This window comes from Lissotriton vulgaris, chromosome 11, assembly GCF_964263255.1.
Source record: "Lissotriton vulgaris chromosome 11, aLisVul1.2, whole genome shotgun sequence".
NCBI lineage: Eukaryota > Metazoa > Chordata > Amphibia > Caudata > Salamandridae > Lissotriton > Lissotriton vulgaris.
Window position 1 is genome coordinate 263447436 of NC_141699.1, and position 14731 is coordinate 263462166.

The 14731-nt window shown below is 48.3% G+C and overlaps 1 protein-coding gene across 1 annotated transcript in view; it reads left to right on the forward strand.

The window, feature by feature from the left end:
- The window catches only part of CASTOR1 (cytosolic arginine sensor for mTORC1 subunit 1), a 144360-nt gene that overhangs the window by 110033 nt on the left and 19596 nt on the right, over window positions 1–14731 (forward strand). The window contains exons 6-8 of the mRNA XM_086943208.1: window positions 1899–2009; window positions 11297–11379; window positions 11674–11768. Of these exons, the coding sequence (XP_086799334.1) occupies window positions 1899–2009; window positions 11297–11379; window positions 11674–11768 (289 nt within the window). The remainder of the gene's footprint in view (window positions 1–1898; window positions 2010–11296; window positions 11380–11673; window positions 11769–14731) is intronic.

The window sequence follows — 14731 nt, forward strand, 5'->3', positions numbered from 1 at the left end:
TGTTATGGAGTTTCATTTAAGGAGTGCTTTCTGGGCTTGGCACTCACCGGTCAGCACGAGGCTGGCAAAAGTGGAAGAATGTTTTGAAAGTGTTAATAAACAGGTGTGCATCCTGTTTAGATATGTGATGAATACTATCTGTACCAGCTTTCCTCATGCAGAAGTCAAGGAAAAACTGTGGAGCAGTTTGCTGCTAGTTTTTACTGCGAGGAGATTTCAATTGAATCTCGAGGGCTGAATTGGGATTGTGTGGGGTGGAGGTGGGTGGCAAGGGATAGCTCAGCAGAGCCGTGATGGGAATCACCAGTCAGTATTTTTGGTGTATGGTATTCTGGGATTGGTTTGATGCTACAGATCATTTACCCAGGAAAGGAAGTGAGCTCTTGGCATCAAAACTGGGAGGTCCAAGCCTTGATTTGTAGTAAGTTTGGCCTACATCTCGATAACAATGACTGACTGGTACTCTTCAAACCACACTGATTGACTGAGTCAAAAGCGATAATCTGCTGGGAACAGAAGGTATGAGAAAACCTCTTGGACAGCTGGACTGAATTCCTGGCTTCCTTCCGGAGATCATTGCAGAGACGTGGTCCCCTCGTGCCTGAAATTCTGCTTCCAGCATTTTGCTCCCGGGTTGATATTTTCAGTCTCCTGCTGACTCAGAGGGCTAAATTGGATTAGGATCTTGCCATTGAAGCCTGATGGTGATGAGGAAATTCCCTTGAAAGGTGATGCGAAGAAAAAGGTCCTGAAGCAAAGGAAACACTTACCTGCTTGTAAGAATTCCATGTGACTGGTTGTTACATAATATTTCATGTGGCTCTGGAAGCCAAGTTGTGGGACCTTCAACACTTCAGCTAAATGGAGTTGACTTAAGTCTGAGTAGTCATTTCTAAAGATTCGCTGATTTTTTTTCAAGTTAGCCTATGACAGACTTTCACTGGAAGACCAGGTTCAGCCTGCCATTCTCCCTGTCAAAGTCATGGCCTTTCGAGACTCAAGTTTGCTTTTCACGCTTGGAGTTTTTCAACAGGAAGTTGGACACCATTGCTGGACTTATTGATCAGTGTGAGAAACACCACCAGCGCTGTCGAGAACTGCTGTGTTAGGAAAACCAACTTGTGCATTTTCACTTGCCTTCCTAAGTTGTCCTGGGATTTATAACAATTACCTTTGTAAAATCTGTTGGACGTAGTTGAACCAGCAGTTAATTAACAAAAGTGCAAAAATGTATTTCTGTAAGAAGGGGCCAGATGTACTATTTTCTGGTCGCAATCCGCTTACTATTCAGACGTGCCTCATGAATATTAATGAGGCAGGTAGCAGATTGCAACTCACTAAGATTAGAGACTTTCACAGGTTGGGGGCCTTCTAGGGTCAGGAGATCACCATCTCTGAGTTTGTGCTTCAATAGAGAAACAATTGTTTTTAATGCAGCCCATGTTCCTTAAAGGACACTACGCTGTGTTTTAAAAAGAAAAGTTTTCATTTTTTATTTTTAAGAGTATGCAATTTTCCTCTGGACCACTGCCTACTCCCGCACAAAATTTATTTCTGTTAAACTGGACATCAGTGATGCCTTTTTTTGTTTTTTGTTGCCTCAATAGTTTTTTATTTAGGCAAGCAATGATTGTGTTGTTAAAAGTAGTCGGTAGCGCATCCTGTGTTACATAGTGTGGTCACTATTTGACCATTTAAGTATGTTTACATTTTCCTGTTTATTTTTCCACCAGAAATGACACAGTTAGAAGGATACAGATGTTAAGTTGCATTATGTCAGGTGCTGTTATGCTCGGACTGAGTTTGAATATGAGCCAAGTTAAAAATCTTTTTAAAGACGCAGATGTTATAAAGAGCGGCTATTTCCACTGCTGACTGAACTTGTGTTTTTCCAACAGATGTCAGGAAACCCCTTCCAACACCCAAGACCTGGAGTCCATCCGTTTCTTCGCTATCTCTTTAATCGAGGGCTACATCTCTATTGTCATGGACACGGAGACACAGAAGATGTAAGTGTAGATCAAAATGCTTACAGCATGTTTGCTGTTTTCACACATGACTCGTGTATCTAATTTTGAAACATACTTTTATCACTCTATTGTACTGTATTCACAATTATATTTGTCATCAGTGCTTGTTTGAATACATCATTATCACAATAGTATTGAGAATTGGACACATACTCACATTTAATACTAGCTCAGCTCAATAGCTATTTTTGTCAATGTTTTTCTAATTAATTGGTATTTCGAGAGGCGAAGCAGGCTGTGGTCAGATGGCTTGGTATGAGTTTCTTCCTGAAAAGTGCCAGCCAGCGCTGGCTTTCAAGCACCAAAACTAAGAGCGCTCCTAACAAAATTAGTCTTTGATTAGCCCTTGGAATTGGCAGATATTAGCACCTAGATTCTCCTTTAAAAAAGTAAGCAGTTGAGCAAAGCCATGCATGATCTTAATGGTGTCCATTCTGTGCTGCTTCCTCATTGTTAGGAGAGTTCCTCTTCCCAGGTTCCCACTCCACACCACCCCACCCCAGTTCAGACATGGCCATATGCAAATCAGCTTTGACCCTGTGCCTCATGTCTAGTCAGTCAAGTCATGAAATTTGTATAGCGCACTACATACCCAGAGGGTTTCAAGGCGCTTAGGAAAGGGGGGGAGGATTATTTGTCAAATATCCACGTTTTAAGCTGCTTTCTGAACGCTAGGTGATTCTGGGTGAGGCGAAGGTAAGCGGGGAGTGAGTTCCATGTTTTGGCAGCCAGGTATGAGAAGGATCTGCCTCCCATGGTGGTCTTGTTGATGCGAGGTACAGTGGCGAAGGCTTGGCTGGAAGAGCGAAGTTGGCGGGCGGGGGTGTAGAAGGACATCCGAGAGTTGAGGCAATCTGGTCCGATGTCGTAGAGTGATTTGTGTGCGTGGGTAAGCAGTCGGAAAGTGATCCTCTTATTGACGGGTAGCCAGTGGAGGTCTCTCAGGTGACCAGAGATGTGTTCGTTGCGTGGGATGTCTAATATGAGCCTGGCTGATGAGTTTTGGATTCGTTGGAGTTTCTTCTGGAGTTTAGCGGTGGTGCCTGCGTAGAGGGTGTTTCCGTAGTCCAGTCGGCTCGTGACCAGAGCATGGGTGACTGTTTTCCTTGTTTCGGAGGGGATCCAGCGAAATGTTTTTCTGAGCATGCGAAGAATGTTAAAGCAGGAGGAGGATACGGCGCTGACTTGTTTGTTCATTGAGAGTGAAGAATCTAGGATGACGCCTAGGTTCCGTGCGTGGTCTGTCGGGATGGGTGCTTTTCCGAGGGCTTCCGGCCACCAGGAGTCATCCCAAGCCGAGGGGGATGTACCTAAGATGAGGACTTCTGTTTTGTCTGAGTTCAGTTTCAGACGGCTTTGTTTCATCCATTCTGCGACTTCTTTCATTCCTTCGTGTAGGTTAGTTTTGGCGGTGCTGGGGTCCCTGGTGAGAGAAAGGATCAGTTGAGTGTCATCCGCGTAGGAGATGATGTTGAGATTGTGTTGGCGAGCGATGGCCGCAAGGGGGCTCATGTAAACGTTGAAGAGGGTGGGGCTGAGTGAGGATCCTTGTGGTACGCCGCAGATGATTTCAGAGGCCTCGGACTTGAATGGTGGGAGGCGGACTCTCTGGGTTCTTCCATTGAGGAACGAGGTGATCCAATCAAGTGCTTTTCCTTGGATTCCGATGTTGTTGAGGCGTTGTAGAAGGGTGCTGTGACAGACTGTATCGAATGCTGCAGAGAGGTCGAGGAGGATGAGGGCGACTGTGTCTCCATTGTCCAGTAGAGTTCGAATGTCGTCTGTTGCTGCGATGAGGGCGGTCTCAGTGCTGTGTTTTGCTCGGAAGCCAGATTGTGAGGGGTCGAGGGATTTGTTGGCTTCGAGGAAGGCGGAGAGCTGGTTGTTGACTGCTTTCTCGATGACTTTGGCCGGGAATGGAAGAAGCGAGATGGGGCGGTAGTTTTTGAGTTCGGTGGGGTCTGCTGTTGGTTTTTTCAGAAGGGCGGTGAGTTCAGCGTGTTTCCAGTCATCCGGGAAGGTGGCGGAGTTGAAGGAGCAGTTGATGACGTCTCGGAGGTGCGGAGCTATGACGGAGTCTGCTTTGTTGAAGATGTGGTGAGGGCATGGGTCTGTGGGGGATCCAGAGTGGATGGAGTTCATCAGGCGGATGGTGTCCTCGGTGGAGATTGGGTTCCAGGCGTTAAGGGTGTTAGCGGGGGGAAGATGGTCTGCAGATGGTAGGGTGGGTTGGCTTCCGGGTTGGTTGTCGAAGCTGTTGTGGATGTCAGCAATCTTGTTGTGGAAGAAAGAGGCTAGGGAGTCGCAGAGGGTTTGAGAGGGGGTGATGTCGTTGGAGTTGGCCGAGGGGTTGGAAAATTCCTTGACGATGTTGAAAAGTTCCTTGCTGTTGTGGGCGTTGTTGTCAAGTCGATCCTTGAATGATGTTTTCTTGGCTTTTCGGATCAGTTGGTGGTGAGTACGAATGGCGCTTTTGAAGGCATCCTTGTTGCTGGTGGATGGGTCTTTTTTCCAGGCCTTTTCAAGGGAGCGGCACAGTTTCTTGGATTTCTTGAGGTCATCGTTGAACCATGAGGCCTTCTTGTTGCCAAGTTTGTGATGACGTTTTTTCAGTGGTGCTAAGGTGTCGGCGGTGTTGGATAGCCAAAGGGTGAGGTTGGTGGCGGCTTCGTTGGCATTAGAAGAGAGGGCTGGGGGGTTTAGAAGGAGCGATGAGGAGATCTGGTCGATGGTGATTTTGTTCCAGTTTCTTTGTAGAGTTGGTTGGTGGTGGTTGATGGGTTTTGGTTTGTTGTAGGTGAAGTGAACGCAGCTGTGGTCAGTCCAGAGGAGCTCCGTAGTGTGGCTGAAGGAGACATGGTTGCTGGAGGTGAAGATGGGGTCGAGTGTGTGACCTGCGATGTGGGTGGGGGAAGTGACCAGTTGTTTAAGTCCGAGGTTGGCGAGGTTGTCCAAGAGGGTGGTGGTGTTGCGGTCGTTGAGCTTTTCGAGGTGGAAGTTGAGGTCTCCTAGGAGGATGTAGTCTTTGGAGGGGAGCGCGTGTGGGGTGATGAAGTCCGTGATGTCTTCACTGAATTTTGCGCGGGGTCCTGGTGGTCTGTAGAGGAGGGTGCCTCTAAGAGTTGTCTTGGGGTCGATGTGGATCTGGAAGTGAAGGTGTTCGGAGTTATCGAGGTTGGCGTCGGAGTTGGTGGAAATGCGGATGGATTTCTTATGGACGATAGCGATTCCACCTCCTGTATGGTCGGTGCGGTCCTTGCGTGTGATCTTATAGTCTTCAGGGATAGCGATGGCGATGTCAGGGGCGGAGGAGGCGTTCATCCATGTTTCCGTTAGGAAGGCGACGTCAGGAGATATGGTGTCTAGAAGGTTCCAGAGGTCAATGGCGTGCCTGTGCACCGATCGGGTGTTGAGAAGGATGCATTCTAGGTGGTTGGGGTCGGGAATCCGTGGTGTGGTCGTAGCGGAGATGTTGTCGGTGCCGCTGAATTTGCAGGAGTAGCAGGAGAAAGGTCCATGGGTTTGTCCAGGGGCGGCTTGGACGCAGTTGGGAGCGCGACCGGGGTTAAGGGCTAGGAGAGTGGCGGCATCGTAGGTAATGCGGGGGGGCTGGGCAGCGCGAGGGGCAGGGGGTCTGGCGCTGGGACGGTCCAGGCGCGGACGGGCGTAGACGGGCTTACCTTTGGCGCACCTTCGGCGCGGGTTGGGCGCGGACGCTGCGCGTGGGAGCTACTGTCATATATGGATAGTGGAGGGGGAGGGGCGAGGGCGTATCAGCTGGGAGGCGGGGCGGGTGCACGAGGACGACGACGAGGACAACAAACAAAATGGAGGCGGAGGGGGGAGGCACAGCGTAGCGCTACAGGTAAATGCGCTGAGAGCGTAGGGGAAGCAGTTGTAATCTTACAGAGCGCAAATGAGGCACAAAGCAAGCAGAATGTCAACAAAGCGGCACAATTTCAGAAGCCACAGAGCGCCAATGCAAATACACTATGAGCAGATAAACAGCGCAGATCAAGCAAAGCGCTACTTAGCTATGCAGCAGGCGAAATGAACCAAGTGAATAATTCTGGTAAACGAGGCAAAGCAGCGCGGAGAAACCAGCTGTCTGCAGGGACAGTGGGAGCGACTCCTCACCTCAGCCCGAACTGCCAAGCCATGTCTTTCCTGGACCGGAATCAAGCATCCTAGGACCGGTTTCTGGCATTGCAGCCGTCTTCAGCCAGGATAGCTTGACTCCAGTGGTGTGGAGAGCATGGGACTCACGTCTGAGCATACCCAGCCCACTCGGGGTGACAAATGCAAAAACAACAGTTGATGGACAGAATGAAGAACAATGTCATACATTCACCCCAGTACAGAGATCTGGGCCGAAATCCATCGTTTTTTGCACTCCACACCACCATAGTTCAGACATGGCCATAGGCAAATCAGCCTTGACCCTGTGCCTCATGGGAACAAGTCCAGCCCGAACTGCCAAGTCATGTCTTTCCTGGACCGTAATCAAGCATCCTAGAACTGGTTTCTGGCTGGGGTGGTGTGGAGTGCAAAAAAACGATGCATTTAGGCCCAGATCTCTGTACTGGGGTGAATGTATGACATTGTTCTACATTCTGTCCATCAACTGTTTTTTTTGCACCCTGCTATATGCATTTTGCTCTCTTAGGCTTCCATCTACATTAAGTGACACGGTAAAATTCTACTAGTAAACCTATATTTGATGCAGAATTTCTTTCAGTTTTATTATACATTTCTAAAAGCGTAAATACTTTTTAAAATAATGTTCAGGTAATTTAATGTGAACTTGTGCTATTTAAACCATACCAAGGTCCCACTTGTCAATCTCCTTTTCTGCTACTGATAATTGTGACCCAGCAATTTGTGTTTTATTTGTTGCACTTTAAATACATTTTTTACTCCAATTACAAATGTAGTTTAGATATTTTTCATTCTTTAGTTCATTCCTACCCTAGCTCCATGAAAGTTTAGGTTAAGATTACAGAAATTGACATAATTATGAACTAACAGAATAATTAGCTGTAGAGGAAGTTGATATTCGAGTAATAATTGGCCTCCAGGGGCCGTATTGTAGAATACTGCGCACTGTCCTTGAGTTCACATTTCAAAACGAGCGCTCTACGCTAACAAAGAGAGTGCGCTGTATTATGTTGAATGGGATTCCCTCAGGGGAGCAGCAAGTGGTGCTGCCCTCGTTGCTGCGCATTTAAGTGAAATGCAGAGTGACTTGGAAGTAGCTGCTCCGTATTTCACTGTGCAGGCGGCAACCCGCCTGCACTTTTTTAAAGGGGATTAATCAATCAATCAATCATCATTTGTAAAGCGCACTACTCACCCGTGAGGGTCTCAAGGCGCTGGGGTGGGAAATGCTGCTACTGCTCCAAAAGCCAGGTCTTGAGGAGTTTTCTGAAGGTCAGCAGGTCTTGGTTCTGCCGTAGGTGGATGGGGAGGGTGTTCGAGGTCTTGACGGTGAGGTGGGAGAACGATCTGCCGCCGGAGGTCGCTCTTCGGAAGCGGGGGACTGTGGCGAGGTCCGCGGAGCTGAGCTGGCGGCTGGGTTGTAGAAGCTGAGTCGTCTGTTGAGGTACGTTGGTCCGGTGTTGTGGAGTGCCTTGTGTACATGGGTGAGCAGCTTGAAGGTTATCCTCTTGTTGACTGGGAGCAAGTGCAGGTCTCTCAGGCGGGGTGTGATGTGGCTGCGGCGAGGGATGTAGAGGATCAGGCATGCAGAGGCGTTTTGGATGCGTTGGAGCTGTCTCAGTAGTTTGGCCGAGGCTCCTGCGTAGAGGGTGTTTTCGTAGTCCAAAATGCTGCTGACGAGGGCCTTTATGACCGTCCTTATCGTTTCAGTCAGGATCCACTTGTAGATCTTGCGGAGCATGCGGAGGGTGTTGAAGCAGGCAGAGGAGACGGCGTTGACCTGTTTAGTCATGGAGAGGGAGTCGAGGATGACCCCTAGGTTGCGCGCGTGGTCAGTGAGTGTTGGAGCTGTTCCCAGTGTGGTCCGCCACCAGGAGTCGTCCAGGCCGAAGGGGTAGATCAGAGGATGAGGACCTCCGTCTTGTCCAGCTTCAGTAGGCTGTTCCTCATCCATTCATCGATGGCCTTCATTCCTTCGTGAAGGTTGGTTTTGGCCGTGTGGGGGTCCTTGGTGAGGGAGAAGATCAGCTGGGTGTCATCGGCGTAGGAGATGATGTTGAGGTCGTGCCGACAGACGACGTGGGCGAGCGGTGCCATCTAGATGTTAAACAGAGTTGGGCTGAGGGATGAGCCCTGGGGTACGCCGCAGATGATCTCTGTGGCTTCGGAGCGGAAGGGGGGGGGAGGCGGACGCTCTGTGTTCTGGCGGAGAGGAAGGAGGACCAGTCCAGGGCCTTCTCTTGGATCCCGGCGTTGTGGAGGCGTGTTCGTAGTGTGTGGTGGCAGACCGTGTCGAAGGCAGCTGACAAGTCCAGGAGGATGAGGGCCGCCGTTTCTCTGTTGTCCAGCAGGGACTTGATGTCATCGGTGGCAGCGATGAGGGCAGTCTTGGTGCTGTGGTTGCTGCGGAACCCAGACTGGGAAGGGTCCAGGATGTTGTTCTCCTCGACGTAGCGGGTCAGTTGTTCGTTGACTAGCTTCTCGATTATCTTGGCCGGGAGCAGGGCGATGGGCCGGAAGTTCTTGAGGTCCTTGGGGTCCGCTTTGGGATTCTTGAGTAAGGCGTTGATCTCGGCGTGCTTCCAGCTCTCCGGGAAGGTTGCTGTCTTGAAGGAGGTGTTGATGACTTTCCGGAGATGGGGTGCAATGGTTGTGCTGGCTTTGTTGAAGATGTAGTGTGAGCATGGGTCTGACGGAGATCCGGAGTGGATGGTGTTTATGATCTTGATGGTGTCGTCGTTGTTGATGTTGGTCCAGGCGAGCAGGCAGTTGGTGCAGATGCTGGTCGTAGGGGCGGAGGTCTCAGTGGTTGTCGGGGCGGTCGTGGTTTTGAAGCGGTTGTGGATGTCTGTGATCTTGCGTTGGAAGAAGGTGGCCAGCGAGCTACACAGGTCTTGCGAAGGTGGGACTTCGTTGGTGTTGGAGAGTTCCTTCACTATGTTGAAGAGCTCTTTGCTGTTGTGCGTGTTGTTGTCTAGGTGGTTTTTGAAGGATGCCCTTTTGGCGGATCTGATGAGGTGATTGTGTCTGCGGGTGGCGTTCTAGTGGGCTGCATGGCTGTCCGGTGTTCGTTCACAGAGCCAGATCTTCTCCAGCTTTCGGCAGGTTTGCTTGGAAGCCCGGAGGTCTTCAGTGAACCAGCTGGTTTTCTTGTTGGTGTGACTGTGGGAGGGTTTCTTGATCGGGCGAGGGTTTTGGCGCAGTCGATCCACTGTCTGAGGTTGCGGGCGGCAGTGGTGGGGTCGGCGGGTGGGCTCTGTGTGAGGTTGGTGGTTAGCTGGTCTTCGGTGACTTTGCTCCAGCAGCGGCGAGGCATCTGTTGGGTGTGGTGGTGCCTGGTGGGTTTCTTGAAGGTGAAGTGGATGCAGCGATGGTCGGTCCAGTGAAGTTCTGTGGTGTGGTTGAAGGAGAAGTGGGGGCTTGCGGAGAAGATGGGGTCAAGCATGTGCCGGCGGAGTGGGTGGGTGTTGTGACGAGTTGTCGGAGTCCGAGGTTGGCTAGGTTGTCGGTAAGGGTGGTGGAGTTGGTGTTGTTTTGTTCTCGAGGTGGATATTCAGGTCCCTGAGGAGGATGTAGTCCGTGGAGTCGAGGGCGTGTGTGCTGACTAAGTTGGCGATGGAGTCGCTTAACTGTGGTCGTGGTCCGGGGTCTGTAGATGAGGGTTCCACTTAGGGTGGTGTTGGGGTTCGTGTGGATCTGGAAGTGCAGGTGTTCGGCGGTGCTGAGGGTGTCGGCGGTGTTGGTCGAGACTCTGAGAGTGTTCCTGTGGACGATGGCGATTTCTCCTCCTTCTTCGTTGGTGCGGTCCCTGCAGGTGATCTTGTAGCCTTCCGGGACGGCTATGGCTATGTCGGGTGCCGAGGCGGGGTTCAGCCAGGTCTGCGTCAGGAAGGTGACAACTGGGGAGGTTGAGTGAAGTAGGTCCCAGAGTTCACAGCGTGTTTGCGGGCGGAGCGGGTGTTGAGAAGGATGCATCTGAGGTGGTTGGGTTCTTTCCTGGTCGGCAGCATGGTGGGCGGATGCTTGTGAAGCTGCAGTTCCGGCAGGTGAAAGCTCCGTGGGTGCGCTTCGGGGCAACCAGAAAGCAGGTGCATGATCGTGCGGTGTTGACTGTGTGGAGGGTTCTGGCATCGTAGCGGTGTCGGGCGCTGTGGCGTTCGCAGGGTCCAGGAGTCCTGACGCTGGGCGCGGACGAGCGCAGACTGGCTTGCCATTGGCGCGCCAATGGCGTGCCGGCGGCGCGCCTGCTGCGTGCCCTCTATTATGGGATGTGGGAGGGAGGAGCAGCAGGGAGGCGGGAGCGGGTGGCAAATGGGATTGCAGGGGGGCAGGGACGCAGCAGCGGGAAAAACGGGCAGGGGCCGTGGGAGAACTGGGCACAGGAAGGAAAAACAAGTTTAGGCAAGAAAACAAGTATAGGCACAGATGAATAAAAACAAGTCTGGGCGAGAAAGCAACACACTCATGGGAATAAAAAAAAGTCTGGGCAAGAAAGCAAGTACTGGCACAAGGGAATAAAAACAAGTCTGGGCAAGAAAGCAAGTACAGGCACAGGGGAATAAAAACACGTCTGGGCAAGAAAGCAAGTACAGGCACAGGGGAAAAACAAGTCTGGGCAAGAAATAAAGTTAGGCACAGGGGAAAAATACAAGATTAGCCAAAAACAATGCAGGCAGAGCCGTGCAGCAGCGTGGGGAGCGAACTGCCTGCGAGCAGGGTTAGAGAACCCCTTTCAGGCGGGTGCAGTCAGAGCACCCACCTGCAATGGGGTATCTGGGGGGTCCATAAGACCCCTTTCCCCGTCTAGATGGCTGCCATAAGGGACCCTTTTTGCGTTTATAATACAGCGCAGGCGCAAAGGGTTTCCATAATTTGCATGGGAGCGCTTTGTATAATACGGCCTCAGGTGTTGTTAAACTCTTCCCCAAAGGAGCATTATCTGTGTAGAATGTATTTTATAAAGCAACCACAGGCATACCTGTGGACATTCTTTAGTGTAAAAGGTATCTATGGGAGGCATTTATGTCATCTGTGAAGTTGATGTTTTTACATCTGCTCTTTTGTAGACATGATGTGTGTAAATCTGTAATTGCACTCTTACTTTCCAGGTTTCCTAAGGACCTCCTTTTGACAAGCTCCGCTGGAGAGCTTTGGCGCATGGTGAGAATCGGTGGGCAACCTCTAGGTTTTGGTGAGTATCCAACCACATTTACTGTATATATTTTGTGGATCAGTTGTCCTCAGACCAACTATAACTAACGCATCACAGAATCCTCATACCGGTATAAGCTGATCGAAACGCCCAAATTACCCCTTCTCTCATCTTCAAAATTTAAGCTCCATATAGCTCCCTTACAGGTATTTCTTGAGCTCGAAGCATAACGGAATGTATACCTTGCCACAGAGAATTTGATAAGCTATTTAACTGATATGTGGTCTAGCATGTTTGGTAATTTTCTCTTACAGCCCTGTTTTTCTTTCTCAGACGAGTGTGGGATTGTTGCGCAGATTTCTGAACCCTTGGCCAATGCGGACATATCTGCTTATTACATCAGTACCTTCAACTTTGACCATGCATTGGTGAGTAGTGCTGTATAGTATTAGGCAGTATTCTGGAGAGATTACAGTTATTTACCTTCAAATCACTTTTTTATGGAACCATTTTATTAAAACATAAATTAGGATTATATATAAAAATATACAGATGAATATTAAATAATATTGAATAACATTAAAAATATTCTATATTGTATAAAATATTATGTATTGTATAAAATATGATGTATTGTAGAAAATATAACATCACAATTAGAATATACACTAGACAAATAGGAACCTTAACACCAGATAATCTAATCCTCTTTTTAACCTACCATGATTTTTTAATGATTCACTACAAAATAAAATACACTTGAGAGGGAATATTTGGGTAGAGGATCTTACAACGTGTACCAAAGTTATATTTAGTATAAAAATTGTTAAAGGATTTGCCACGTATTGTAAAGGTATAACTTTCCATTCCTAAATTGAGAACTTTCCTATTGAAGGATAGATGATGTATTAAGCTCAACCTGGCCAAAATGTCAATACTTCTAGGATTTTTTTTGCCATCATCATACTTCTATAGAACCATGCATGCTTACTGATTTGATAAGTGCAAATAGACAATGGCAATTATACGTGACTATCCACATCTGGTACATTATTACCGAGATTTCTTTTCTACAAGGCCTGCACTATTCATTAGCATACAAGGAATTCTTATAAGCTTTTTTTCTTCTGCATATATTGGAAAGCTAAGTCAAACCTAAACTGTACTAATAATTGACATATCTAGCTCTTGCATCTTTGCTAATGTTGCTTCCCTTTATTGAGTCTTTCACTTGTATCAAGATAGCGGACATATAAAATAATAATTTTTTTATAGTAGCCACTTTTAAACAAACGGCTTTCAAATCTTTTAAAACGTTAAAGGCTATCAATTGGGCAAGATAATCTCCCTGCAGAAAAGCAGAGTAATGCTTTTACACAGACTCAGTCTTGCTTTTTCAGTACTTCTTATCTTTTACTTAAAGTTCAGATATAGAATACTTAAAATTGGGCTTCCAGTCCCCTCATCTGTAAAACACAAAACATGTATATATATATATGCTCTGCATACTCCTGCCAGTTGCTTTTGGGTCGGATATTTGCAAATTGTTTTTCTTTGAGAAAATTCAAATCCGAACACCTATTGTGACTTCACCCCTGTTTGCAATGCAACAGCACACTGGCTCAACCTCAGATTGTTTTTTCCGCCTTTGCATTGGGCTCTGACGTTTGGGAACACTGCTCTAAAATAGATGTGTTTAGGTGCTCCAGGTCTCAAAGATTTGCAGCTCGGCTTTTAGTCCAGCAGCTCCCTTCTCAACCCTGCATTGGAAAACAACTTAATGCATCAAGTGAGGCTTCCTTTCACACTGACAGATCTTTGGAACTGGCAGCCATTGCCCTGGCACCTTGATGCATCGCAGCCTTGAGACTCCATTTCTTCCCGACTGTCTCAGGTGGATTGTCGAGAGCCCCTAAGTAATGTTATGGATTGCACTTCATTCCTTTTTTGTCCTAGGCTAAGGTAAAATACTCCTGGGCTTACAACCTCCAGTCTTGCAGCCTCTGCCTCTCCCCATAGCACATTGAGACATCCTGCAACACGTCTCACCTTCCACAGTGAAGTCTCTCAAGCATTGGAGGGAGAGAAGAGAAGGTGGAACAGCAACTGTTGTCAGAGACGCCTGGAATATTCGGTGCTGAAGACTTGCTGGGCATTCAGGAGGAGACGGCCATCTCCTCTGGCATCCATTCTTGCAAACCATCGGAAGATCAAGACGTATGTTGCTCTGACCGTGCCGACCTCGAGGAGGATATCAAGTTCCTTAAGGCAGAGGTGGAGCACACACCAGCCTTAGGCCTGAAGATGAAATTCACTCTGCATGCACCAGTGGTGACTGAAGAGCAGTGTTAAGCTCCCAAATGCCCAATGGATGAGGTAGGGCACCATCCCCACAAGCCAGGACACCTCTGACTCAAGAGGTTACGTTGGCGCCTACAAACGCAAAAGAGCATCATAGCTCACCATTCTGTGCCTCAAGCCTGGCACCAAAAAGCTACACTCTTGTCGCTGTGGCAACAATCTGCCCAGTCTAAAACTGGCCCTAAGGCTGACACTGAAACTACCCTTAACGCCAAGACTGACATCTCGGAGGGTTTCATCTTCGAGAAGCTGGTCCCGGATGAAAAAAAAGGTCTTCATCCACATGGATGCAGGCAAGAGTCTTGCCAAACCCCCAGCCCTACAACTCTGTTACATACCTACAAAGAGACTGTTTGCCTCAGAGGAAGAGCTGTAACTTCTGCCGCCTATGCCCTTAAGCCCAGAAATTGATCAAGGAACACTGCAGCGAGGGGCGTTAATACCAGCATCTTCCTTCACAAGCATGGCTGGGTTAGGGTATCGGGTTGAGGACCGAAATTCAACAGCACCTATTAAATGTACGTTTTTTTACTGTGAGCATCCGTTTGGCCTTCCAGTGGACCAGATGCCTCCGAAATAACTGAAGTAACTATAACTCCTGCCCCCGCCATGCACAGTGTTGTCATAAATGTAATTTCATATGTAATCAGTGATGTTATCAATGCTGTTATTGAACATGTCATGAGTGATGTAATATCTGAGGGTATAAGAGGTGCATGATGAGGGTTTAAGTTATAGGTATTCCAGGGGTTTTCAAGGGGTGACTAGATCAATATCGAAAACAAGCTCATTGACTTTAAGCAATCAATGTAATGTCTGTCAAACATTTAAATAAAACATTTGTAATCAGAACAATATTAAACATGTGTTGATACGTATTGCAGCCGTAAGACCAACCATAATGGGTCCCCGCATTTTCGAGCCCAAAAGCAAAATCTCCAGCTCTGGTAATGTTTAAAAATGTTATCCAATGTTCATGGAGTCATGTTATCTTGCCCCCAGGAACCATAGGGTTAATTTATTTAGAGTA